Raw genomic sequence first — 26,530 nt, forward strand, 5'->3', positions numbered from 1 at the left:
CTTGAACACTTAAGTTAACACTTCTTAGGTTTTCTTTTAATGACTCTACTGTCATAGCTAAAATTGTCTGAGCGTCCATGGTCTTGGAAATGTGGTAAATATTAAAATATGGTGAAAAATATGTTTAATCTATCAGCTAAGAGTGTAGTATTAAAATAGCTAAACTGGCAATGTTTAATAGTAACGTTTTAGCATGCAATTTTTAACATTTGATTTCATTTGCTTGTGTATTTATTTAACTTCTATTTTTATTTTTATTGTCGTGTACATACAAATCGTTGTCTCTGAATTAAATTCCTGCTTGTTTGCATGCATGCAGTTAACAAAACAAAATCATTCAATTCTTTTGGTTTGTTTTGATTTCTATATTCTTAAATTAGTGATTTTGACAAGTAGTACTTTCCTGTTTCCACTTTTAAATGATATTCGTGTTTTACTAAGTAACATATATGTATGTGTACCTACTTGTACGCATTCTATTTTGACATAAAATGTTTCGTGTGCTGCGAACTAAATTCTTAAGTTTATGATCTTTCAAGATTTATTTGCTCTTCACTCCCACAAGTTGATCTATGTTTCTAGATATGAAAGCAATGCCTTATATTCTTTCTACGTACAATATTCATAGGCTTGCTTCTTTTTAACTTTCTTCTTTAGTAACTAGACTTTCTACCTATGCCCTTTGGCTATATTGCCATCCTCTTCTTAAAATATAAAACTGCCAGCTTTCACATACACATATACATAAATATATATTTTCTCATACAAATCAAAAATACTCAGAAATGTTCTTTAACATTCGTAATTGGAATAATTACCTTTTGCAGCACACAAATATATTGTAATCATGTTCTTGTTCCCATGCATGAACTTAAAAATGTAATGTTTAATGATTTCTTTACTACATTTAATCATTCACTAATCTATTTTATCCTTTGCTATGTATATACATATGTATATGTACATTTATATGTTTCTACTATTTGCTAAAAATATTGCGATTTTCAGCTTTCGTATTCATACATACATAAATAGTTTCTCACTTACGTACATGGAAAATAGTGGTACCTCCAGAATTTTTTGCTGTTAGGGTATACTGATCATCTTCTGCTTTCGTTGGCCTTGGTTATGTTCTGCTGTTTTTGTGAAATTCACCTGTCTCGTTGTGTATAGCTGTACGGCTCTCACTGTCTCGACTTTTGGGATATCGGTCTGTTTTTATTTCGTCTGTAGCTGAGTTCTCTCCCAGCAGATATGTATATGTTGATGAGTAACTTTCATAAATTATGAAGTGTTTGTAGCTTTCGATGTATATCTGTGCTGCTCTCACACCAGCTTCGACTGTTGCAATGATTTCAAATTTTAAACTCAGTGTTGCTGTGCGACTTTCACTGACATCACTTTTGGTACTTCGACTTTTGTTAAGTTTCTTAGTTTATTAGCCAACTCTGTACTTGAGCTATTCACATAAAAATTTCGCTGTGTAGCTTCCAAAAAATTCTCGATGTATAGCTGTGCGGCTTATACACCTTTTATTGTCGCTATGGCTTCAATTTTTCTTCTTTCACGAGTGTAATACTCGTGCTTTATGCAACCGAATTTCGTCTTTTCCAATATGGTAGCTGGTTTTTTTCCGTAGTGTTCTTTGATGTATAGCTGTGCGGCTTATACACCTGACGTAATTGATGTAACGACTTCAAATCCAAACATTATCTCTCTTGTTTCACGAGTGCGATACTATAACTCTTCGTATCTGAACTTCGGCTTCACAAATTTAAACTTCGTAGCCAACTGACGCTACAGACCATTTTTCACGCTGTGATTTTCGGCTGTAACTTTAAGATACAGTTTTTATGCAATTTCTTTTGCTTCTCAATGAACCAAACTTTAGAAAGTAACTTCTTATTTAATATGTGGCTCAATATGAAAATTTCTTCTTTTGTTTTTTCAAAAATAACTATATTTTCATAGGTTTAATGCACTTTCACAACGAACACTTTCTTTTATGAGCGATTTTAACACGCTCGCGCATAGATTTCCACCTTAATTATTGTTACGGCTCAATCACGGTTGAGTTCCCCAAAAATGTGGGTCCAAATAAAACGCATTAAGTTCTTTTGAACAATTAAATATAGTTTATATTTTATTCAAATTATTTTTAATCAGTGGTATTGAAAAGAACGCGCAGTCGTTGAAAGTCAATCGGTAACTCACTCCGTTTCGTTCGTTTTAAATCAGCGTCATGTATTTTTCGTCAAGTGTTCGTTCGTATGTATCTAATGTCAGTAGAGTTGTATTATCTAGTAGCTAATAGGTCTGTCCACTTCTTGTTGTCCGTTCCTGTGTCAATCCTACATTTATGTACACTTAAGATAAACCCGGTTGAACCGGTCGAACATTTATATAAGCCGAGTGGTTCACAGAATATAGATAATGTCGGTCACTGAATTAGACTTCAAACTAAATGTATATTGTAGAGCGTAAGATTCCAACGAAATAGAGGTAGTGCCCGATGGTAAGGCACCCACGTGCATGAGTGCATATATATAAGGTGGTGGGCGTGGGGAATAGTTGTCGGTTACACCAGTTAAGGCGCGTATAAGGACTCATATAAAGAGCGGCTAGCATTGCCATAGATCCCACACCATACATACCTAAGTATATATATATGCACGCATGCATGGTCATAGGCAAGGGGAGGCATGTTCATGTACATAGTTTTTAAGGTTAATTAGTTGTGAATTTTTTTTTTGAATCATAGCTACATATGATAGCATACGTATTTATATGACCTATTGATACAATAAACATGAATTGTTCATTTTGCAGATTTGGTGTCAATATTATTTTAGATGCGGGGGAGACGGACGGACATGACATTAAGAGGGGGGGGGGGGTGAATCTTAAGGGGGCGGATACTGGCATTCATATTGGGGTCGGCAACAACATCATTAGCCATTGTCGACCAAGGATGGGTGGGTTATGAATGGCTGGCCAATCGTCATCTTTGGCCAAAGGGGGGGGGGGGGGGGGGGGGGGTTCCAGAGCAGCGTGGTATCCCTAGAGTGAATATGGAGAGTATCAGGTATGTATTTTTTTTCTTGTTTCCTGCACGTCGACTGGGGCATGCAACATGATGGTGAGGCAATCGGGAGAACATGCGTCCGCCTTGCAGAAACACCGCACGTAACAAGATTTATATCAATGATATTTCATTTCCCAAGTGGATTTATAACAATAAATAGGAAAAACTTCAAATTTAAGAAAATGGGGGTGGCACCGCCCCTTTTATGACTAAGCAATTTTCTATGTTTCAAGAGCCATAACTCGAAGAAAAATGAACGGATCGTAATAAAATTGGGACACAAATTTCCCCTATAGCAGGAAATATTTCTAGGAAAAATGTTTTATATAAAAGATTTCTACAAGGGTCGTAGATGAAAATAATAAGCTATACCTTAGCGATAAAGAGCTTTGTACCAATAGAATTTTACTTTCTAAATTGAATTATAACATTAAATTGGAATACACTAAAATTTTTGAAAATGGGTGTGGCACCGCCCCTTTTATGACCAAGCAATTTTCTATATTTCGGTAGCCATAATTGGAAGAAAAAAATCACATAAAATAAAATAAATGTAAGGCGCGATAACCTCCGTAGAGATCTAAGGCCGAAAAAATCACATATCGTAGTGAAATTGTGTACAGATATTTCCCTTATAGCAGAAAATATTTCTAGTAAAAATGGACGGGATCGGTTAAAGACCACGGCAACTTATATATAATACAAGCTTAAAAGGGTCGTAGACTAGAATAATAAGCTATAACTTAGCAAAAAATAGTTTTGAATCAATGATATTTCACTTATCAAGTTTTATTGTAAGAGGAAATGGGGAGACATTTTTTTTTTAACGGGCGGTGCCACGTGTTATGTAGAAAAGTAATTTATCTGAAATGAAATATACAATTGAAGCTCACGCAGAGTATATAATGTCGGTTACACCCGAACTTAGACACCTTTACTTGTTTTTATTTTAACTTATTTTATTTCAATTTCTTTTATTTTATTTCTTTTTTATTTTCTATTTAAATTAAAAAAAATTCTATTTGTGTTACTTATTTTTTACATCATTTTATTTTCTTTTATTTCATATTTGTTTTTTATTTTATTTAAGTTTAATTTATCTTATTTGATCTTATTTTATTTTGTCTAATTTTTTTTATATTCTTATCTTATTTAATTTCACGTTATTTTATTTTACTTTATTTTATTTTTTTTAATTTCATTTGACCTCTTTTTCATTTTATTAATTTTTTTTTTTTCATTTCACATTATTGCATTTTATTTTGTTCTTATTTTGTCTTATTTTATTTCAATTTACTTTATTTTGCTTTTTTTTTTCATTTTATTTTATTTTATATTTGTTTTTTATTTCATGGTTATTTTATTCAAGTTTAATTTATTTTATTTTATCTTATTTTTTTAATATATTTCTTATCTTATTTTATTTTCGTTTAGTTTATTTTACTTTATTTTATTATTTTAATTTCATTTGACCTATTTCATTTTATTTTATTTTATTTATTTTTTGTTTTTCATTTTACATTATTAATTTTATTATGTCTTTTTATTTTGATTTACTTTATTTTGTTTTGTTTCTTTTCATTATATATTATTATATTTTATTATTTTTATCTATTTTTTATTTCATTCTATTTCGTTTTATTTTATTTAATTTTAGCTTATTTTATGATCAAGTAATATTTAGATGTAAGCCATTCGATATTTACATGATCTTATAATTAGGTAACAAGGGCGACAGGCGTTATTTTTGAAATGGAATTGACTGCTATTATATAATAAATTATATGCCATTCGCAAGACAAAGAAGAAATCCTTATATAAAATCTCACAAAATTGTGCGAACACGCAATCCCAGATTCAATCTACTTATTATACAATTAATTGTTATCATCCATCCTAATAGCTTCGTCACATAAGCAGTTTTTCATATAGATGAATTTAACGCATGCTTATGCATTTTGAGTAGATGGCATGTATTTTTATGGAGAACGGTAGAATAAGCGACACTGGCGCCATCTGATATTGAAAAGTAGACAGTTCCCAAATTTTGTTACAAGCCACACATAAGAAGAAGAATTTGACATTTGCCATGGCTAAGGGTGTTGGCACACTGCGCAAGTGAAATTATTTTTCCCACTGGTTGGTAAATTTTCTAACATTTTTCGCAATTAAAAACTGCAAAATAACAATGGAGTACGACACAAAATATGTTAGGAAGTATTTTTATTGTATAGGGAGAATGTTTATAACAGTGCTTCGCGAAATTTTGTATGTGAATGGGCCAAGGCGTAATAAACTTCAATTGCCAAGTCTGAAGTTCCTTCATATTTACGAACGCAACATCTTGGTTGATTGTGGCGATGTTATTGGAATGCATAAGCTTGTTCTAAACGCATCTATATGAAAAATGTCATTGTGCCACGGTCTTAAGTTATTGTTATGCTACCCCGCTTCTCCTTCATTTTTCATCAGCATATATGTTTATTTGGTTTTAAAAAAATTAAGTTCTTTTTATTCCTCTGATGTCATTTTTCATTTTATTAATCTCTACATGGCGTCTACATTAATTGTTTCCAGGCGATAAACACGATCGATAGTCACGCACTTTTTCACTTGATATCATATCGGTTTTTCTTTCCTAGTTGTAATTACAAAACTGTCAACAAACTTCTACAAATTGGGTAACACGGATGTTAATTGAGTTGTGCTTTTGTTCTTGTTTAAACAATCACATCTTATTGGAAAGCAAAAACATGTGGTAATAGCAATGATATACAATCATTATATCGCGATAAGTGAAATTTCTCACACAGTAAATATGTAAGCGCAACACCTTGAGCCAAAACCGATTAGCTTTAACAATTGTCATGATTACTCTTGTGTATATTGTCTCCGTGTTACGAAGGAAGTATTGCATCGATTCAACTTCCTCCTTTAAAATAAATTTTTTATTTGATTATTCTCGAATATAATTGACGCTTTCGATGTTTTGTTTGATTTAAAAATTTCAAAATTTGAACCTAGCGATGGTTGTCAGGACATGTTTCTAAATTTCACTTCTTCATCAGCCAGCTTTTCGGGTGCTGAGTTTTGATTTTAACTTCACCTGCATTCATAATGGTGTTATGGCAAAAACCTCTAACCACTCAGCCATCTGAAGCTGCATGCTTTGAAATTGTCTGCAAGTATTTCCTTTTTGTTGCTATTCCTTTTATACCCAATTTTGTTCATATATACTATATGTTTCAATTCCCAAATTGTGTGGAATATTTTTAGGTTCGTTCAACAGAACTTGATCAGTAACATTTCGTAATTTTCATTTGATGCTTTATCATTTACAACTGACTATTCTAAACTATAATTTAAGGTTTCGATGTGTCGTTTGTTGCTTTCGCATTTATGACTGCAAACTATAATGTACTGCTAGCAGCTAAATCGATACTTATCTCATGGTATCCACCGTAATACATTGCACAGGCGAACAAGTTTTACGCCAATCCTCCACAAATTTCATGTGCTACTTTACTTATTTGTTTTTGTTTACTCTAAACTAGTCTTTCTTATCTTCTTTGTAAAGAAAACACGATGACCTCGATTATTTAACAGATTTTTTTTAGTTTTGGAGAAATTTCACTTATTGTCAACTGGGTCGTGTAATTGTGTCAAATTTTGGCATGTTTAGGTTGCTGTGCTTTTGTGTTGCGTATCTGTTATATGATCCGAAATTTTTATGCAATACGTAGGTAATTAAGTGGATACATACATACATACATCTATATGTGCATGCTTCAGCTTAGCCTTATCTTTTTAGAAATTATATGCATTTTCACTTTTCCTATTTAATTTTGCTGTTAGTTTAAATAGTTTTAGGATTTTTCTCGTGTCTGTTACTACCAAGCCTACTTAATTTATTTTAAGTAGAGATACATGTGTGCTCACATATACATACATACATATATGAACTTATATATCGCACACCTAGATCAAAACAGCGATTAACTCAAAATATAGCAATATTCAGAAAACGCGAAAAACTGTCTGCCGCCCGCATATGCGCCAATGGAATTTTTATTTTTTATTTTTCAAAGCCTTTTCTCACCGATTAGTGGTGGTATTAATAATAAATCGCGTATACAGTTCGGTAGCTATTGAATCGGGTAGACTGATGGTACTCATAACTGAAAAATTTTAGATTTTTGAGTTAGCTCCCTTTTTATCTAAGTGTGCGAAATATTATTATCTGTATGTATGCATACGAGCCTATTTACGTTTATCTACACACACTTTGTAAATTGTCGGTGTATTTGCATTTGTCATCAGTTTTCCTCCACTTTGCCTCTGTACACTTAGTCAAATATAAAATATTTAACTTGTCATTTCGCTAGGAAAACAGCAAACAGCATAAAGCGCATACAATGAAAATCATCTTTTTATGGCACCGTAGACGCTTGAAATCATAAAACACAAAATTGTTTATAGGCAGCACAAAATCAAATAGAATATGCAAATATATTCAACTTAAATAGCTTAAGTAACTGTTGGTAGATATAAATTATTTAAAGTAAACTTATGCGCTTATGCAGGTATGCCATAAATGGGCTAGTGATTCTTTCCATTATAGTCTTTTGTCTAGCTTTTTTGGGCTTGTTATGCTACTTAGCGTTTGCTTGATAAAAGTAAACACAAGAACTTTCGCTTTATCTGTACGTTGACCGGGCGATTGGACGCTTAGACGTATTAGCCCTTCACTGGCGCTGGCTATTGTTATAGCAGCAGCTGTTATGTAGACCTGCTTTAAGTGATTGGTGAATGCAGATTTTTTTTATTTTTTAGTTTATGACAATCATAAATTCCGCCAATTTTGTCAATGAGGTGCCAGCAGTTCGTTAAAATTTTGTTTTTAATTTTCTTTACTAAAACGTTCTTCGATAATAAAAACTGTTGACCCACAAAAGTAGTATAGATGTTGTTTTAGTCACAGCGCTGCACCACTTTCAATAGGCACTATCACTGTTGTAGTTGTAGTAGTAGCATAAGGTGAAGGTTTTGGGAGTACTTTGCCTGATATAGATCCGGCACGTTCCTGTAACAAACACCATTATAAGCAGGTACTAATATTACTATATTGAACCTTACAGGCGGAGGGCGGCCCCGCTGCACTCCCTAGCTCCATAAGGAACTTGCGGTCGCCAGAGTCTTGCCTGCTAAATATGTGTGTGATGCATTCATATTTGTAATAGGATTCCCCTCTCGTAGTTGAAGTTAACAGTTGGGTTGTGAAGCTGCGAAGCTATGAAACTTTGAATTGCGCTTATCAACCTTGAATACCTGTATTTGTATGAATCAAATGATGCATTCACATTCGAACTTGCCTGACACTATCACTCATAATTGTTATCGGAATCATCTAACGGTAGCCCAGGTACAGTAGCTGTTTTAATAGAGTTGGGCCGTAAAGAGGCATTGGTTCCATATAGCAGTTAAAAAGCTAATTTGTATCATGTGAGCACACAGCGCAAGCAGGACGTACAGACATCCATAGCATAAGCCGAGATTGGTAGCCACGCCGCAACGCTCACTCTTAGCTGCGTCACGGCGGGTACATCGAAGGGTGCAAATTCACTTTATACCGACTGTTCCAAAATGGATTGCGACGTGAGAGCGGATGTCTTCTGTGAGCATCATGAGGTGTCGCTGTCAGTACGTCTTCCCAAACTTGCTAGTATCTGCCAAGCGGAAGTTCTGGATAAAGAGAAGGGCAAGAAGAATACATTTACACAGGTAGCCAAACAGTGCTCATGGCGCTTAACTCCCCCAACATTTTGTCTAAGGCCATCAGCAGCTGCAAGAGACGGCTTCAAGCCGCAGTTAAATTCTCAAACATGATTCTTGTTTGGTTACCTGGTCACAGAAGCATTGAGTGCAACGAGAAGGCAGACGAAGTCGGAAAGGCTGGTACACCTCACAGACGCAAGATAGCCAAAAAATCTGGCCGAATTACGACAGTAGGGAGATAGACGACTTAATAAATAGGGCAGAGAAGAAGTCTTTACAAACACTGTCACAATTACGGGACACTGGTTGCTTGTCCTCCATGCTGAGAGAATAAGGCTCAATTTTAACAACATTTGCTGCGGTGACGAGGGCAGCAAAGTGACCGTTGCACACTAACTGTTTGAATGATCAGCTCTTGCATATACAGCCGGGACTTCAGGAAATAGCTAACTGCTGTATAGTATGCTGTAGGCGTCCCTGTAGGTGGAATGATCTTATATTACAATTAGCAGAGTTATAGTTTTTCATAGAAGATGGCGCGTGCCTTGTAGATCGTCGTTGATGGCTACGCAGTTCGGTAACATACAGCAGCATTCGCAACAGTTGATTAAAAGAAAGGTAGCATCAGGCCAGCGAAAACCTTTTAACGACTTATTCCGCAATCATTATGCTTTATTGAATTTCGGAGAGAGATGATTATTGATATTCCGTTCCTATATAGTTCTTAATACATAGTGCAAGTGATCCAATGCTTCGATCTTCACATTAATTTAACCAGAAGTAACTGTACCCCTGAAAATCTTTGTGCCAAGTTCGTTGCTTAAGTTTTGAAAGGACTATCAGTATACCGCTCACACAACTAATTAACGTGAAAATTAAATGAATTCCATTCAACAAGAATAACAAGAAATACCTCTACAAAGTTTAGATAGACGCGAACATTTCTATTTGTAAACTAGCTTTTGCAGGCAAAGAAAAATTAAGTAGGTTATATGAAATTAACGACTATATCTCCCTTTAGCATAATTTTTTGAAATACCAATAAAAGTGAACTTCTTGCATACAACAACTTTCTCGTAAGGATTCTAGCGTAATGACCCATTTTTGTGTTCATATTACTACGACTAGTATTACTATTCCCGGCTGTTAACAACCTGTTGATTGAGCCACAAAAACATTCCATACTCCGTAACTAGAAAACTCAACCATCCAGTTGGAGCTCAGCTGCTTGAAGTTGTTAACATTTATTGTTTAAGTATTTATAGATGCAGTAAGTTGGTAGAGTACGTGCATACTAATAGGTTTGGTTTATGCACACATACACACATACATGGACATGTGTGGGATTTTATATAAAAATTTTAAGGCGTTTTTTTTTCCATCTTTGAAAGCATCTGATTGGTTTGTCCCAGTTTTCTCTTTCAATTAGATGCATAATAATATCGTGACCTAATTTACATTATTTTACAGTTTTCAGTATGCGTGGTTCTTCATAGACCCTTTCTACAACCATTGTGCGTATTTGTATGTACAATAGCCTAAATTATATGATAACATAATTTGACGTGCAAGCGATCAGCTTTATTAAAAGCAGTCAGAATCGATGCTGGTTGTTTGGATGCAAAGCTGGACCAATTTTTATTTACCTCCTAGCCATAAAATGTGAAGGTCACTTTGATAAAACTAATTAGTGTAACCACGGTCTGGCACAAACCACGTCATGTGACATAGCTTCCTCACTTCAAAAGTGGCACACGTTGTTGTGGCAGTGACTCGTCCCTTTCACTCACAAATTGTTATTAATATACTCTAAGGGGAGTCCGAAGAACCTTGCGGTTTCAACAGAGATAGAGGTGTTGCAGGCGTTGCTTCCACATTCCAAAGATGGCTGGTGTCATGTGGGGACACGTTAAAAGCAGGACAAACATAAGAGTTTAACATTTTGCATTATCCAGAGCGAAGTTGAGCTAGAGTGCGTCTCCCTGGAGAGGTTGCTTTCCACAACTGCAAGCTCCGGGTATTTGGCTTTAAGAACGGGATTCACCGTGCAATCTCAGTTTAACCCCATTTAAGTGGCGCACTCACATTCGTCTGCTGATACCAGCCCTCCAATCAAAGGGTGTAGGGAGAAATTCGACCTTCAATAATCAATTCACTGGTAACTTTTCGTCGTCGACTAAGACATCAAAATTGTAAAATTATTGAATTTCACAGATTAGCACCTAAAAAATATTAGTTCAAGAGATCGCTTCGGTCGTACTTAAGGCTAGTGCGATCCTAAATCGTCCGAGGCTTGTTGTTATATTTCATTGGAGTATGGTTTTACGTGTCGGGTCCCAAGCCCAGCGCACAACCCACTCAGCGGGGATGAAAATATTACTTGGCACGTTTATATAGCGAGCCGCTTGCTCCAAGACAGACAGACAGGAAAAAGAAGCGGTAGAGATGGGTTTGATGGTGAATGAGGACAAAACGAAGTACGTGCTGTCATCGAGCAAAGATCCAGCGCATATGTGCCTTGGCAGCCATAATTTCGAAATAGTAAAAGACTTCGTTTATTTGGGAACCAGCATCAACACTAGCAACAACATCAGCACTGAAATCCAGCGAAGAATCAATCTTGCCAATAAATGCTACTTTGGACTAGGTAGGCAATTGAAAAGTAAAGTCCTCTCTCGGCGAACGAAAATCATACTCTACAAGTCACTTATCGTACCCGTCCTGCTATATGGGACAGAAACATGGACCATGACAACAGAAGATGAAGCGGCTTTGGGAGTGTTCGAGAGGAAAGTTCTTCGAAAGATTTATGGACCTCTACGCGTTGGGCGATGGCGAGTACCGAAGGAGATTTAATGATGAGCTGTACGAGCTACACGCAGACATCAACATAGTCCAGCGAATTAAAACGCAGCGGCTGCGCTGGCTAGGCCATGTTATGCGAATGAAAGATGATGCTCCGGCCAAGAAAGTGTTTCTATCGGAACCCGCCTATGGAAGCAGAGGTAGAGGGCGGCCCACACTCCGTTGGAAGGACCAGGTAGAAAACGATTTAAACTCCCTTGGTGTGACCAATTGGCACCGGTTGGCGGAGCGAAGGAGCGACTGGCGCGCCTTGTTGGACGGCCATAACCGTTTAGACGGTTAAGCGCCAATTAAGTAATTAAGTAAGATCCTAAATCGTAAACGGCTTGGCTTTGTTCAGATAGTCTTTAAATAGTAGTCTTGCGCCAAAATCGACGTCGATGCAGCATTCTATGCGAGTAAAAAATATCGCTTCTGACATCATCTGAGGCCTCTGTGCAGGGCAGAACGTATGCAGAGTAGCCTAACGAAGTTCCTAATGAGATGCTACTTCCGCATAAGGCACCCGATAATTATTCTACTCGATTACCGTACCAATACTCCGAGTGCAATCTTCCATCAAGTGATGTAACCGAGCAGGGGGATCATTTTTCTCACTCAGCAAGCACTTGCCACTTGTGTGATAAGAAATTGATAAGAAAGACGCTTGCTGCGGGTCCAAGTTGCTGGCTAGACATTTAAGTCTAATTTTCTCAATCCATATTGGTGGCCTGACAGTTAAGTCCAATCTGCCCAATACATAAGAAATTCGATATCACCAAATATGGTTCTAAAGATCAACCAAGAATGTAGCCCGCATTCAACGAAATGATGGACCTTATGAATGCCGTTTCAGGCCTCCGAAATATACGATCGACCAAATGTGTATGATATAATATTCATAATTTGAAGACCGGCAAGCACCATCTCTTTGTCGACTAGAAAGCACCTTTTGTGATTGTTCAATTGGAGATATTTACAAAGCTAATGCGGCCAGGCTCAATGACTTTGAGGAACACCAGCAGATTGACCCAGACTGGAAAGGAAGTATCCTAGCTATTTCAATACAAATTAGGATTCAGAAGATAGAGCGTCACGTTGTCGCGCAATTTCTTTGACCTGATGCTGGAAAATATAATTCGAGGAGCAGAATATCGGGTCTTTCTTCAGTAACATTAATACAGTGGCCTAGGCATGCACAGCCAATGCATCATTCTTGCTGACCATTGTTGATGTTTTCGCTTTCTACCAAGAATATTCGAAAACGTGGTTGGGGGGGGGGGGGGGGGGGGGGGAGATATTCTGCAATTCCAATTATGCGCAGTACAAGGGGTACGCAGATAAAAAATATTGCGGTAACTGAATGCGCTATGGCTTCGTCGGATAGGTTAGGGACCGCCCGGGTCGGAAGCATTCCCTTTTCGGTGTACTTTGCTGGCGTTTTAAATTCATTTTCGCTTTTACACTGTCATAACGTTACCTACATATGAAATTAGCTTAATTCATTCAGTAGCCAACATCAACTATGGTGTTCACTCATCACTACTAACGCCACAAGTTACATATTTACATTCATGCAAATCGTAACCTTCAATTTTCCTGTTGCTTTTATTGATATTTATTCGAGTTAAGCGAGGTATTGAACAAAATGTAAACACAAATATGATTGGCCTCATAAAGCACTAATTTGTGGTAATACAAATTTATACAAATGACATGACCAACGAAAGACTTAAGAAGCGAACTCGATGAGCAAATTGTCAACAAAAGCGATGTACTAAGGAAAAAAATTGTATTTTTTAATATGTAAACAAAGAAAATGCAAGGGGAGAGTATTTGGAACACATTATTTGCTAGATTAAATTATTTTTTGCTTTTAGCACAAAATAATTAGGTCACTTTTAATCCTCAATCAAAGTTGTTAGATTGTGAAATTAAAAGTGACCGCGAGTGTACATACAAAAACATTTCACACATGAGCGAAAAACCGCTAAGCTACAGGTAATAATAGCAGTAATCTCAAAAACCAAACTTGGCGAAATTTCAATGTTTACAACAAAATCAAACCAACTATCAGAGAACAACAATCTAGGGCAAAATATTAATAGCGCGAAGTGTTTGAAATGGACAGCAAGAAATGCTTGGAACATAAAGTGCCAAGCAAAAAAAAAAACAACGTTTCAATCAAAATGCAATATTTTTACCAAATGAGAACAATAACAATAAAGACACAAGCTAACGGCAAATTACAAATCACATAAAAGCCGGTTCAACAAGATGAACTGCAATCATTTGGATTTTTTTGAAAAATGCTCGCTCTGTGAGAGTGAGAGAGCCAACGAGCGCAAAAAATGTGCGCTTACTACTTGAATGGCACTTGAAATTTGTTTTGATAATTTGTTGCATTACGGCAATATGCGCGTGTATTTGAAGTCGTCGTTCGACCAGCTGTTGCTTCTGAGCGGAAGCAACCTCTTTTCATATATAAATTCATGCTTAGAGATTGTTGTGCGCATAAATTTAAAAAAAGCCCAAACAAAAATCTTGCATAAATTAAAATTTTGTTAAGTCACACTGCATTGAATTTAATTACAATAAAAAATTCGGATTTCAAAAGGCTTATTTTACTTTAAAACAAAATAATTTAACGCCATTATTCCAGTGACACAAATTTTTACTTTTAAAGCACTTCACAGCTTTTTATGAGTCTAATACCAATTTCACGCTTTATTAAGGGACAGATTATGTATGACGACGTGACTCTTTACGTCGCATTCACTGGCATTCACATTCGCCACTTTATAACAATAAAAATTTAATAAAGGCAACCAGGTTTACTGTTACTCTCTGAGGTGCTCTTATATTATAAGAATTCTGGTTCACACGAGAAAATATGGCTCGTTGCGTTATACATAATATGCCCCTAAATCACAAAATGTTTTAATGAAACAATTAAGTTTTCCTTTTCATTCACAAAAAGTTGCTTCATTAACGAACATCTGTCAGTTGAGTCCGACTCGAAAAACGTTGTAGATGTCAATTTTCTCAAAACTTCAAAATGGCAAATTTCCGTTAGAATCACTCTCGCGCATCGTGTAATCTTGAAATTTTCCAAACTCCATCAGTTCTTGGGCATTAATCTACGCTCTGAACTCAGTTCTTAATTTTGAGTCAGTAACCGATGTGGAAGGATTTTCGTGTTGCCTGCAACGGTACGGCGAGGATTTGAAACTTGGAATATGGTTCATTATCTGATGTTAATGTAATGTAAGTAAAACAATTCTGCTGGGTTATTATTATATTCGTGAAAATTATTGGAATATTGCCATCGTTTTTTAAGTAACTTCCCGCTAAGGTAAAGGCTTAAAAGGATTAGACAATACTTTTAAACATCAAAACATTTCACTCAATGACGTAAGGATTGATACATACAGAATTATCTTCCCAGTGCTCCCATAATCGGATGCCACTTCATCCGCTATTTGATTGCCGTCTTCATTCCTGTGACCTGGTATCCATGATGGTGTAATAGAGCTTGCTGCATTTCTCAGCACCTTCTTATTGCCGGCTTTGGAGGACGTAAGTGGTGGATCCAACTCCACGAGCGCTACTGGCTGTTTGAGAATATGCCACCCCCAGCGGGTTAGGGGGATTAGAATTTACCCGCGGTAGGTATGCCTGTCGTTAGAGGCGACTAAGATACCAAATTGATTCAAGGGGCTGTGTAGCGCAACCCTCTCTAGGCGTTACCAGCGTAATATATGTATAGCTTCTCCAACCCAATTGTCAGCCTCACCTACCCGTGGCGAATCCTGTTTCATTAACAGCCGAGGCTCTGGCAAACCCCAAGTTCCTCATGTAACTAGGGGGTGGGGAGGGCGGCATGACCTAGAAGGTTTAATATGGTCATATAAATCGTTCCCGAGATGGTGGGGCTAGTACCTTAATGGTGCTTTGTTATCGGAACGTATCGGATCTATATCCGGCAAACGACCATCACCATCGATAATACTCCTCAAAGCCTTTGGGGTGTGTCTTTATCGTTAATACAACAACAACAACAACAGAATATGCCAACCTCTCTACCGATTATAGAAGGAAGCAACATGCCCTCTCTATTCCTATAGGCGGTGTTTGGAAGATACTAGCTAAGTTTGGAAGACGAATTGAGAGTGGACTTTTATCTGCTCAGGGAACACCCCTTCACCAACACCGCAGTCCATTGTTGGCCCGTCAGTGAAGGTCGATTTGGCACCCTTCTTGAATACTATGTCGTCTGACCAATCCCTTCTCGAGGGCATCGTAACCTTAAATCTTGTCAAAGTTCAATGTAGGTGAAAGATAATCTGTTGTCGAATCTAACTCAGGTAACCTTCTTAATACAACGCTGTGGCCATACTGCTTCGCGTTCCAGCATCTAGACTCCCTCAGTCTGATAGCAGAGGTAGTAACTGTAAGGCGTATGCGGAGATCTAGTGGCATCTTGTTAAGGATAACATTTGAAGGGTCTGTTGGACACGACCTAATTGCTCCTGTTACCGGTGTACTTTGTTTGGTTGGATTTCTTGTCCAGGGCAGACCACGACACTATCGCTCCGTACGATAAGATGGGCCTTATGACTGTTATATAGAGCCGCATGTTGTTGTTTTTGTTGTAGCAGTGCTTCGCCCCATCCACTAGTTGCGACCAATCACAAATTGTCATCAATGTCCTCTAACAGGAGTCCAAGGAAACTTGCTGTTTCAACAGGGTGGACCATAATGAGAGGGGTGTTAGAGGCGTTGGTTCCACAATACAGTTAAAGAGATGGTTGGTGTCATGTTAGGGGGACAGATTACAAGCAGGACATATATTTTGTATTTCGGGGTTGATTCTGGATAGGTAATAGTTTAACCTGTTACAGTATCCAGATCGAAGTTGAGCTAGAGTGACGCTCGTTTCCCTAGGAAGAGTGCGTTCCTCCTCTGCTAGTTTTGGGTATTGTTCTGTCAGGACAGGATTCACCAGGCAATTCCTGGCATAGAGGTCCGACGCCTCTTAGTGCTTTTAAGCGTCATACGGCTGTGTTCTCAGGTGCCGCATTTCGTCATAATGCTTGCGGAAATGACTCTTAAGCCCCTGGGCGGTGTATGTTCATCAATCAGATGTCTGTTGGGATGGGTATTCAACAGAAACTGTTTGGCTAGCATTTCATTTCTCTTCCTAATGGGGAGTATTCTCGCTTCATTATTATTAGCCCCACGTTGGTCTGTTACCTTCAACTATAGCTAGTGATCAGCAATGAGTTTTTTGTTTACTGCGCGAAAATCTACGCACATACGATAAGCTTTTTGACCATTAGTATCCTCCTCTGGGACTACAATCAAAAGACTATTGTAATTAGAGTAACTCGGTTCAATCAAATCGTTGTCTAACAATTTATTTACTTGGCGATTTATTTCTTCGCGTTGAGAGTATGGCAGTCGATAGTTTTTAACATATACCGGCTCGTTGTCTGTCAGTTTTAATTTTTGCTCGTAGAAGTTGTTTAAAGTCATTTTGTCCGTGCCAAGAGCGAAAATGTCGGCATAATCTATGCAAAGGTCAATTAATTTACTTTGAGCATGTTGAGGTATTTGGTTTTTTAAAATTGAAATTAGTTTTTTCGTACGTTTGTCTTCTGTTTCTGTCTTGTTAATTATATAAACATTATAATTTGAAATTTTTTCTGTCCGAATACTGTTTCTTTTCACATACTTTACATCATCCGTGGTGTTTATGACTTTAATTATTGGGTTACTGGAATTAACAATGCACCTAGCTGTGAAAACGCCTTTTTCAATTTCCTGCGAGTCCACGAACAGTGGCTCGGGTGAATCTCCTAAATCAAAAAGTCTGAAGATTTCACATCTGGGAGGAATGACACAACTGTCGCTTTCTGTTCCGTGCAGGATTGGTATCGCGACTCTCATTATCTACCCAAAAGGAAATACTATTTCTTTCATAATTAATAATGCATTTGCTAATTTTCAGAAAATCTTTACCCAGTATGCCATCGGATGGAATATTAAAGGCTTCATTTACTACATGTAAAGTATGTTTAAGAGAAAAGTTTGAAAAATTTAAATTTACGGTAATTTTACCTAAAGTGGAAACTGAATTAGAAGTGACACCGATAATGTTAATAATGTCGTTTGTATTTAAGGAAATATTACTGTCTATGCATGATATTTTTATTAAAGAAATGTGTGCTTGAGTGTCTACTAAGAAAGAACAAAATTTTTGTGACTCTTTAAGTTGTAATTCTATGAAATCTGAGTAATTTAAATTTAAACAATAGATGCCTATTGGTGAGGGAAGTTCGCTTACTCGCTTAGTTCGTCCTCCCCCAGTGTTCGCTCCTAAGGGGCAAGCGCGGACGTTTGCATTTCTACTTCTACCGTTTGATGATCTTGAATTGTTACTTCTATTGTTACTGCTATTTGTATTTGAATTGGAGTTTGGACGTGTATTACTATTGTTGCTATTCGGGTATCTATTTCCGTTATAATTTCGATATCTCTGATTATTGTTACCGTTACGGTTGCTGTTGTATGCAAATGGACTATTGTTTCTATAACCAGTATAGCCGCGGTTTGGGTAAAAGCCTCGATAACTACCACGTGAATTTCTGAATGTATTGTTGCCTCGCGATCGAAAAGCTAAAACCTTCAATTCAATTTTGTCTATAAAAGTCTCAAGTGCTAGAGGATCACCGCTGTAGTTTTCTCTAATAGAAATAGCACACGTGTTAATGAAAGTTTTCTTTTCCTCAAATGTTGCCATGATTTGATCGTTAAGATCTGCAGCTGAATTAGAAGAAGGTGAGGCAACGTTTGTACTAATTGGATCGTTAAGATCTGATTTTAAATTAGAAGAAGTTGAAGTTAATTTTGCACTATTTGAATCGTTGGGATTTGAATCTAAATTAGAAGTTAAAGCTAGAAGAATCTTCGAAGCCTGGGAAATCTGTTGGCAAAGGTAATCTATTTTCCTGGTTTGTGACTTTTTCGGTCGAAGATGAAGTTAAACTTTCGTAGCTTGAGGCTGATTTATCGGAATCGGATTCCGAATCTGAAGTTTTTTGCACTTGCTTACCACTTCTAAGGTTGTACATATGTATTTATGAGTATAGCAAAAAGAATTAAGTTGAAGCTATGAAATTAATGAAGCACTTGTTTGAATGTGGCGGCCACCGTGGTGTGATGGGTAGCGTGCTCCGCCTATCACACCGTATGCCCTGGGTTCAACTCACGGGCAAAGCAACATCAAAATTTTAGAAATAAGATTTTTCAATTAGAAGAAAATTTTTCTAAGCGGGGTCGCCCCTCGGCAGTGTTTGGCAAGCACTCCGGGTGTATTTCTGCCATGAAAAGCTCTCAGTGAAAACTCATCTGCTTTGCAGATGCCGTTCGGAGTCGGCATAAAACATGTAGGTCCCGTCCGGCCAATTTGTAGGGAAAATCAAGAGGAGCACGACGCAAATTGGAAGAGAAGCTCGGCCTTAGATCTCTTCGGAGGTTATCGCGCCTTACATTTATTTTTTTATTTACTTATTTGAATGTCTGAATTTATATATGAAGCTGAAGTGTTGAGGAAAAAGAGAAAAAAAAAATTGTAAAAGGGAACGGATTTACTGGTGAATACTCGCTAAAGAAATATTTAACAATTTATTGGAAGAATTAATTGAAACTGCAGTATACTTGTATGAAAAATCTGTAAAAATGCAATTGAATTTAAAATGGCTCAAAAGTATGTAAATAAAAATCTCAAAATGTGGTAATCACGTACGCACCGCTTTGTTCAAAAAAATCTCAATTGGTTTTTCACGGAACCACCGCATGTATCAAAAAAATCTTAATTGGTTTTTCACAAACCACCGTTATATCAAAAATCCAAAATTTATATGTTATATGCAAATGGGCGCGTAGCATGCAATCTGCTAGCCAATTGCTTTGTAAGTGGTAATGAGCGTTTCTTTATCTTTACCCCAAGTACTGCCAGCAAGAGATTTGAGGATTTTATTGCGACTCTGTATCTTCGGTACTATTGCGGCTGCATGCTCACCAAAATGTAGATCCTGATCTAATGTTACACCCAAGATTTTGGGATGTAAGACAGTCGGTAGCGTAGTGTCATTGACGTGGATGTTCAAAATGGTCGACATTTGGGACGTCCATGAAGAAATTGAGGTATTTTGGTTCTGTTGCTGAAGATTACCAGTACTGTCTTGCTTGGGTTAACATTAAGGCCGCTTGATTCCGTATGCAGCCTGTTAAGCGCAGTCTTTGGGATTTCGCTTAACGTTGTTCTTTAAAGGGATTTTTGTAAAGAAACTTTTTCTGTAAATGATCTAGATTTTGAATGTATTTTTAAGAAAATTCCCAGAGAGCTAGGTTGACCATAGAGCCGTCAGAATCCAGCATCAGTTCAATATATAGAGATTCCGCCAAACGGCACAACGATTGAAATTTTTAAAAAGTTCGATCAAAAAGAGTGAAGAAAGTTGCATAAGACGAACTTAAGACCAGTAGGCAGGGGTTTCTTTAGCAAACGGGCGGTCTTTGTGAATTTTATCATATATCAATCAACTTAAAGTCATCAGTGAAATCAAATTTGATATTAATAGCGAAGCGAAAACTTATTGCGATTATGTAACAACTATTTATGTAAATCGTGACTTACGTTTAGGAGATGACACGGAAGATAGTTTAGTTTATCATAAAAGAAAAGGTAAATTTTTTGCGCAATTTAACTCAGCGTAGGAGGGTTGAGATATTCTGTGAATTTCCCCGAAAAATCCTCGATTTCTGCTAAAGCACGTCTTTAAGATGAATACTGCATATCAACAATTAACATATTTAGCTAAATGCCTTCTTAAGTAATCTTATTACAAATTATTCACATTTTCCATTGTGACTCAACTTCATCTCCCACCACAAAGTGTTAATGAATTTGCACTTTTTATTAGCCAACTTTCATTTTCTTTCATTCGCTCATTTTCGCATTTCAGCTGTGTTGCCGTATGAATCGTGCGATCATAATTATCAACAAATAAGCTTCATTACTTCACAAATATTGGTACGCTGTCACCCATTCAAAGCAGGGGAGAGTTTGTCTAATTCGTTTAATTTGTATATAAAAATTTTTTATTTACTATATTTAACTTGAATGAGCCATTAATGGAAAATATGCCGATACAATACAAAAACGTGCTTGAGTAAACTATGAAACAAGCAGCAGCCGTAATCTTTTGTAGCTGTGTAGCTAAAACGCAAAGACTATCCTAAAGAATTTCTTTAATATATTTGCTAGCATCCAAAGAGGGACTGCCTTCCTAAAAATGTATTTAGTATTTAAAGCACAGACCTACGATTAGATCTAGCAGCCGCAACGACAGCACTGTGTCTAAGAGAGTTGTCCAATTGGAACACTAAAACTATAGGACACTCTAGCATACTAAACAAATACAAGCCTTCTTCCTTCCATCATAGATCGCTGTGCGACAACAACAGTTGCAAAAAGCAACTTTATGGTAAACATTCCCCGCAGGTATGTTTTGGCGGAGTCGGATAGGTATCTTGCTGTTGAGGGCAGCATTTCCATATACAGCGATGGTTCTAAGCTAAATGACAGAGTTGGAAATGGAGTATAGTCAATTGACCTAGACATCTAACTACGAGCGGTGTCCCTCAGGGATATGTTCTTTGTCCAACGCTATGGAATATGATGGATGGCGGTGTACTACAAATCGACCTTCCCGGAGGCACGGAAGTTGTCGGCTATGCAGATGATATGGTCATAGTAGCAGTGGCCAAGAAACTTGTAAAAGTGGTTTTGGTGAGCTCAAAGAGGACTGTGGATGAGTTAGTCCTAATCATAGGAGATTATAAAATTAATTCAAAGCCTTTCCTGAAATATTAGGAGTAAATATCGACTCAAAACCAACTTTTAAGCAGTACTTCAGTGCGGTGGGGCAGAAAGTTTCTAGAGTTAGTGGAGCCCTAACGCGAATAATACCCAACATCGGCGGCCGAAGCGAAGCTACCCGTCAGCTATTATCCTCGATAATATTATATCCAGCACCAGTATGGCACGGATCTAAAATGGTCCACCAAAAAGATATACTAGCAGTCTACCATATTACAGCTATACAAATAGTATGTGCTTATCGGACGGTGTCCGACGACGCGATCCATGTTTTATCTAGGAAAATCCCAGTAGATCTACTCTCAGGTGAAGTGGCCGATCTGTATGGCATTGGAATCAGTCGACCATCTGAAGATACTAAGAAAAGCGCAAGGACACGAACAATAGTTAGGTGGCAAGAACGGTGGGAAGAATCGGGAATATAGCGGAATTGTACGAGTGAAAACACGACGAACTAAATTACCACCTCACACAGATATTGAGTGGGCTCGGCGGCTTCAAGGAATATCTACATAAGCGTGGGATAGAGGAGGAACCCTTCTGTCCACATTGTCCCTCCGAATTGGAAAGCGCAGAACATGTAATATTTCACTGCCCTCGTTTTCACGACGAAAGACTCTCTGTACACAAAGTTTTTGTTCCATTCCCGAATGTGCGGACAAATAGGTTGTTAGACTGCTGTGAGCAAGATGGCCTTTATAGTTATGACGAAATTGACGAATGTTGAAAGGGAGCGCAGGGAAATGCGCATGCGAAATAGTGACGACTAAATCGACGAAATCTTTATTTTAGCGAAATATTTTTTTAAGCTATTACTATGAAATTGCTTGGATCTTACTCGTTCAATTCTGAACTAACAATAAACTGTCTACGATCTCTTCAAGAGATAGCTCAACAGAACCGTGTGCACCTCACATGGGTCCCGCAGCGCAGAGTATCGAGGGAAACTTCATTGCTGAAGAACTCGCTAAGCAGGTTACGACCAGCCGTTCTTTCCGACGAAGAACGCTTAGGTATGCCCTTTCCACATGGAAGTCAATGCTGAAAAGCATATCCACGGACAAGCCGAGGAAAGATGTATACTAACACAGGGGTGGCGGAAAGAAAACCTGCCTAAATGGGATCCTAAAATATACCGTCAAGTTTACACTCAAAGTAGGGATTAAATATCCACACTTTTAGGAGTACTAACTGAGCACGGCCTTTTTTAAGTAGCCATGCAGAGTGGTTAGGAGCGCCTTATCTTCGTTGCTGCGGGAGTTCTAAAGAGGATGAAGAGTAGGAAACAAACGGTGGTTTACCTCATCTGCAACTGCCCGGCGCTGAGTGGCGCAAGGCAGCGCTTCCTCCTTTCCGGATAATCTGCGTCAGGTTATGTAGTGCGACATCAATGACTTTGTAGCCGTTATCAGGTCCTCAAAGGGTTCGAAGAGAAATGGTTCTTTTCGTGGTATCACAACGGGCCAAACGTCAGTCCTATGTGTGCCCTCGGATAGCCACTTCAACCCAACCCAAAGCTTAGATCCCGGTGATAGTGATCAGAAAAATTCCGCTGCGTGCCAAACGGATCGAGATGTGTAGAATATTCGTTCAAGTTGGGAAAGCTTGCATGTGATTTCATAGTCAATTCCCGGAAAGCTATAGACAAGAGTATAAAAGCAAAGTCCAAAAGCTTAAGACTTCGTAAGCCAAACAATTTAAAAAAATGTATGAATTGAAAAAAAAAAATAATTTGATTTGAGAAAGTTTAATTTAACTTGAAAAAAGTTGTATTTCACTTGAAAAAAAGTTTCATTTGACAAAGTCTAATTTGTCTTGCAAAAAGTTTAATTTAATTTAAAAAAGGCTTAATATGATTTGAGAAAAGTTTCATTTATTTTGAGAAAAGTTTAATTTGGTTTGAAAAAGTTTCAGTTGATTTAAAAAAGTTTAATTTGACTTGAAAAAAGTGTCATTTGACTTTAAAAAATTTCATTTGTTTTGAAAAAAGTTTTATTTGGTTTGAAAAAAGTTTGATTTGACTTAGAAAAAGTTTCATTTCACTTGAAAAAAGTTTTATTTGATCTGAAAACGGATACATAACACTTATGGTGAAAGACTTGATGTAAAATTAACTTTACCAGAAAACCTCACAGCTGAGTATATAAATTGTTTCACCCATATGATCTCCACATTATTGGTGGCTTATTTGCACTAGACCTAAAAGTTTTCAAATGAAAAGTGTGTCATATTCTCATTTGGAGTTCTATGGTTGGTCTCGTTGAGACATTCAACATAACAAAATTCGTGTATATTTAAAACTTCTGTCATCAAAGGGCGGAAATCTGATGGGCACAATGTTGATGGTTGTACAAAAAGAACTTTAAAACACAATTGACTTTGCTTAAGAACATCACTGGCAATATTAAAAACATGGATCCTCCAAACAAGAGGTGAATAGTATTCCTTAAATATTGTTTGTGGTATTTTCTATTTATTCCCGCTCTGCCCATTTCTTTCTTTTCCTTCAGTTTCCTTCCTACGAACTCGTCTCCGCCTTTACATTAGCCGTCGAACTCTTTTTCGCACTTCTAACAATTCGTTGACTTATTCATCCTTAAATTTGTTTCAAACTCGACTAAAAGTTTGTGTGCGAAGTCACCCTTAAAATACTCCTTCTGACTTCCACTCGAATTCACATTCAATCAAAATTTAACATCTGGATTTCGTTAAGAATTCGCTTTCAGAGACATCTTTTAGTTTTTGTTAAACTTTGCCTTCGAACTCCACTCTCTTTTCTCTACAACTTTTTCTCCTCCGTTTTTCTCTCGTCATATTCTCTTTTTCTTTTGCAGGTTTTTGAAATCCCCTGAAACTCATCAGCACTGGTTTGGCAAACACTCCCGAGTCCCGTCTCACCAATTTGTAGGGAAATTTGAAAAGGAGCACGTCGCAAACTTGAAAAGAAGTTCGGCTTATATCTCCTTGGAGGTAAATCGCTCCAAGTATTTATTTATTATTATTTATTGATTGTCGATAGTAGCCTTTTCCGAGCACATCCTGGAAAATTTTCATATATCTCATTTCCAGTTGAATTGACTCCTCCTTCGCCAACGGAAGGGTGACAGCTGGGGGTTGGATTGTCCTGCAAGGACTTGATAACAATTCGCGACTAGTCGACGAAGTATTCTAAGGTGCCAGTTCCGGAGCGTTTATATTTGGTGTCCATTCCTTCTGCCCCGTAATATTAAAAGACATAATTCGAAATCACTTGGACATCATAATGGTATCAGAGTAAAAATGACAAGCGGAGCCAGCAACTAGTCATAACGATGCAATATGGCTGGTCACTGACTAGACCGCTCGTCGGTTTTGCGTTAACGTCGTCACGTGTACAACTACATATGATGGAAATCAAAGAATAATCAATAACAAAGTCTAACGCAATTACAGCCAATATTTGCAAGAAATTAATACCTCAATCGCGCATAAAGCTTTAGTTTGCTCGCCTGAATCAACATCATAACTTACCGATATTTCCAATCCAATTTGCTTTTATGCAAATACAACGACAGCAATGGTACATCTGAAATTTCAGTCTCATGCCCACCCGCTTCAAGTAGTAAAATACGCCAGTGCGGCACTTCCGATAAACGTGACGCTAAAACGCATCCCGCTGAACCACCGCCGACAATGATGAAGTCATAAGCTAGCGATACTTCGGGTACATTAAAAGGACGATTTTCTGGATCGAAAAGATCATAATTGTAGTAGGCAATGGCAGCTATAAGAAATGGCAAGATAGCCAATTTGCCTACACCTATAATAGTAGTGGCGATTTTTACAGCACCAACAATAGCAACACCCAATTTGGTTGCGCCCACCGCAGCTGCACCAGCGACGACGGCCGCTTTTGAGCCAGCACTGGCCTTGAAGATGACACCGGCAGCAGTGCCAAGACCAATTACCATTTCGAATATAAAAATTCAATACTCTTTTCTACTAGTTTAATTTATAAAAATTGTTGTTATGGTGTGCAATATGTGCTACTGTGTTTAGCATTCTACACTTTGCGCGTCGTCCAACACATTTCACTTATCCACAAATGGCTTTAAACTTTCTTGAATTATTATTTTTTCTTTTTCACTTCTACTTCACTTCACATACCGTCGTTTGTTTGTTATTGTTGCAGCGGTGTCGACATATCGCGGCGTGCTTGTTAAACAATGCGTGCAACGAATACTCACAAGAAGACCCTGGTGTCACGTATACGCTTTTCAAACCATTTCTCCCCTTTAGTTAATGACGACTAATTTGACGCAGGCGTCCAGTTGATTCGTTTTAAACAATTGGAATTTTTATTTGTTTTGTATTAGCTTTTCAATTGTGCAATACACGCAAGCATAAATTTGTTGCCACTTGTCTACTTCACAAAAAACTTTTTTTCTTTTTCTTCGCATAGAAAATTTTCGTCAAAATTGCCGTTGTACCGTTAAATAGGTCTGCAGTATTGCAGTGCCGTTTCACTTCTGCGCCAAAAAATGTATTTGCTTCTGAAACTGAAATGATGGTCATACATGGTAAATCACAGAGAGATTTTGAATTGGCCAACAAACTTGTAGCCTGACTAATAAACGTGAATTTGTGCTCACTGCACGCTTGCGCATACTGGGAACTCGTTTTGCTCGCGCATTGTGCCGCTCACCAATCGGTTCACTGCTACCGTGAAACTGTTAAAGAGCGCTTAACATGTTTGGGTTATGTTTAGTTTGACTGTTTAGGGGATGCAATGGTGGTGGCTTTAAATTTTATTTTACCTACGTTTTTAACTTCATTTCACTTTCGCGATTGCCATTGAAAACTGTGTTTGATAATATCGTCTTCTTCTTCTTCTTGTA

The 26,530-nt window shown here is 37.4% G+C and overlaps 1 protein-coding gene across 1 annotated transcript in view; it reads right to left on the reverse strand.

Moving 5' to 3' along the window:
• Window positions 1-26,147, reverse strand: part of LOC137249818 (glucose dehydrogenase [FAD, quinone]) — a 59,963-nt gene extending 33,816 nt beyond the window's left edge. Inside the window, exon 1 of the mRNA XM_067781771.1 lies at window positions 25,164-26,147. Coding sequence (XP_067637872.1) covers window positions 25,164-25,603 — 440 coding nt within the window. The 5' untranslated portion in view covers window positions 25,604-26,147. The remainder of the gene's footprint in view (window positions 1-25,163) is intronic.
• Between the last annotated feature and the right edge of the window lie 383 nt (window positions 26,148-26,530).

The sequence above is a fragment of the Eurosta solidaginis genome, chromosome 4 (assembly GCF_040869045.1).
Source record: "Eurosta solidaginis isolate ZX-2024a chromosome 4, ASM4086904v1, whole genome shotgun sequence".
NCBI lineage: Eukaryota > Metazoa > Arthropoda > Insecta > Diptera > Tephritidae > Eurosta > Eurosta solidaginis.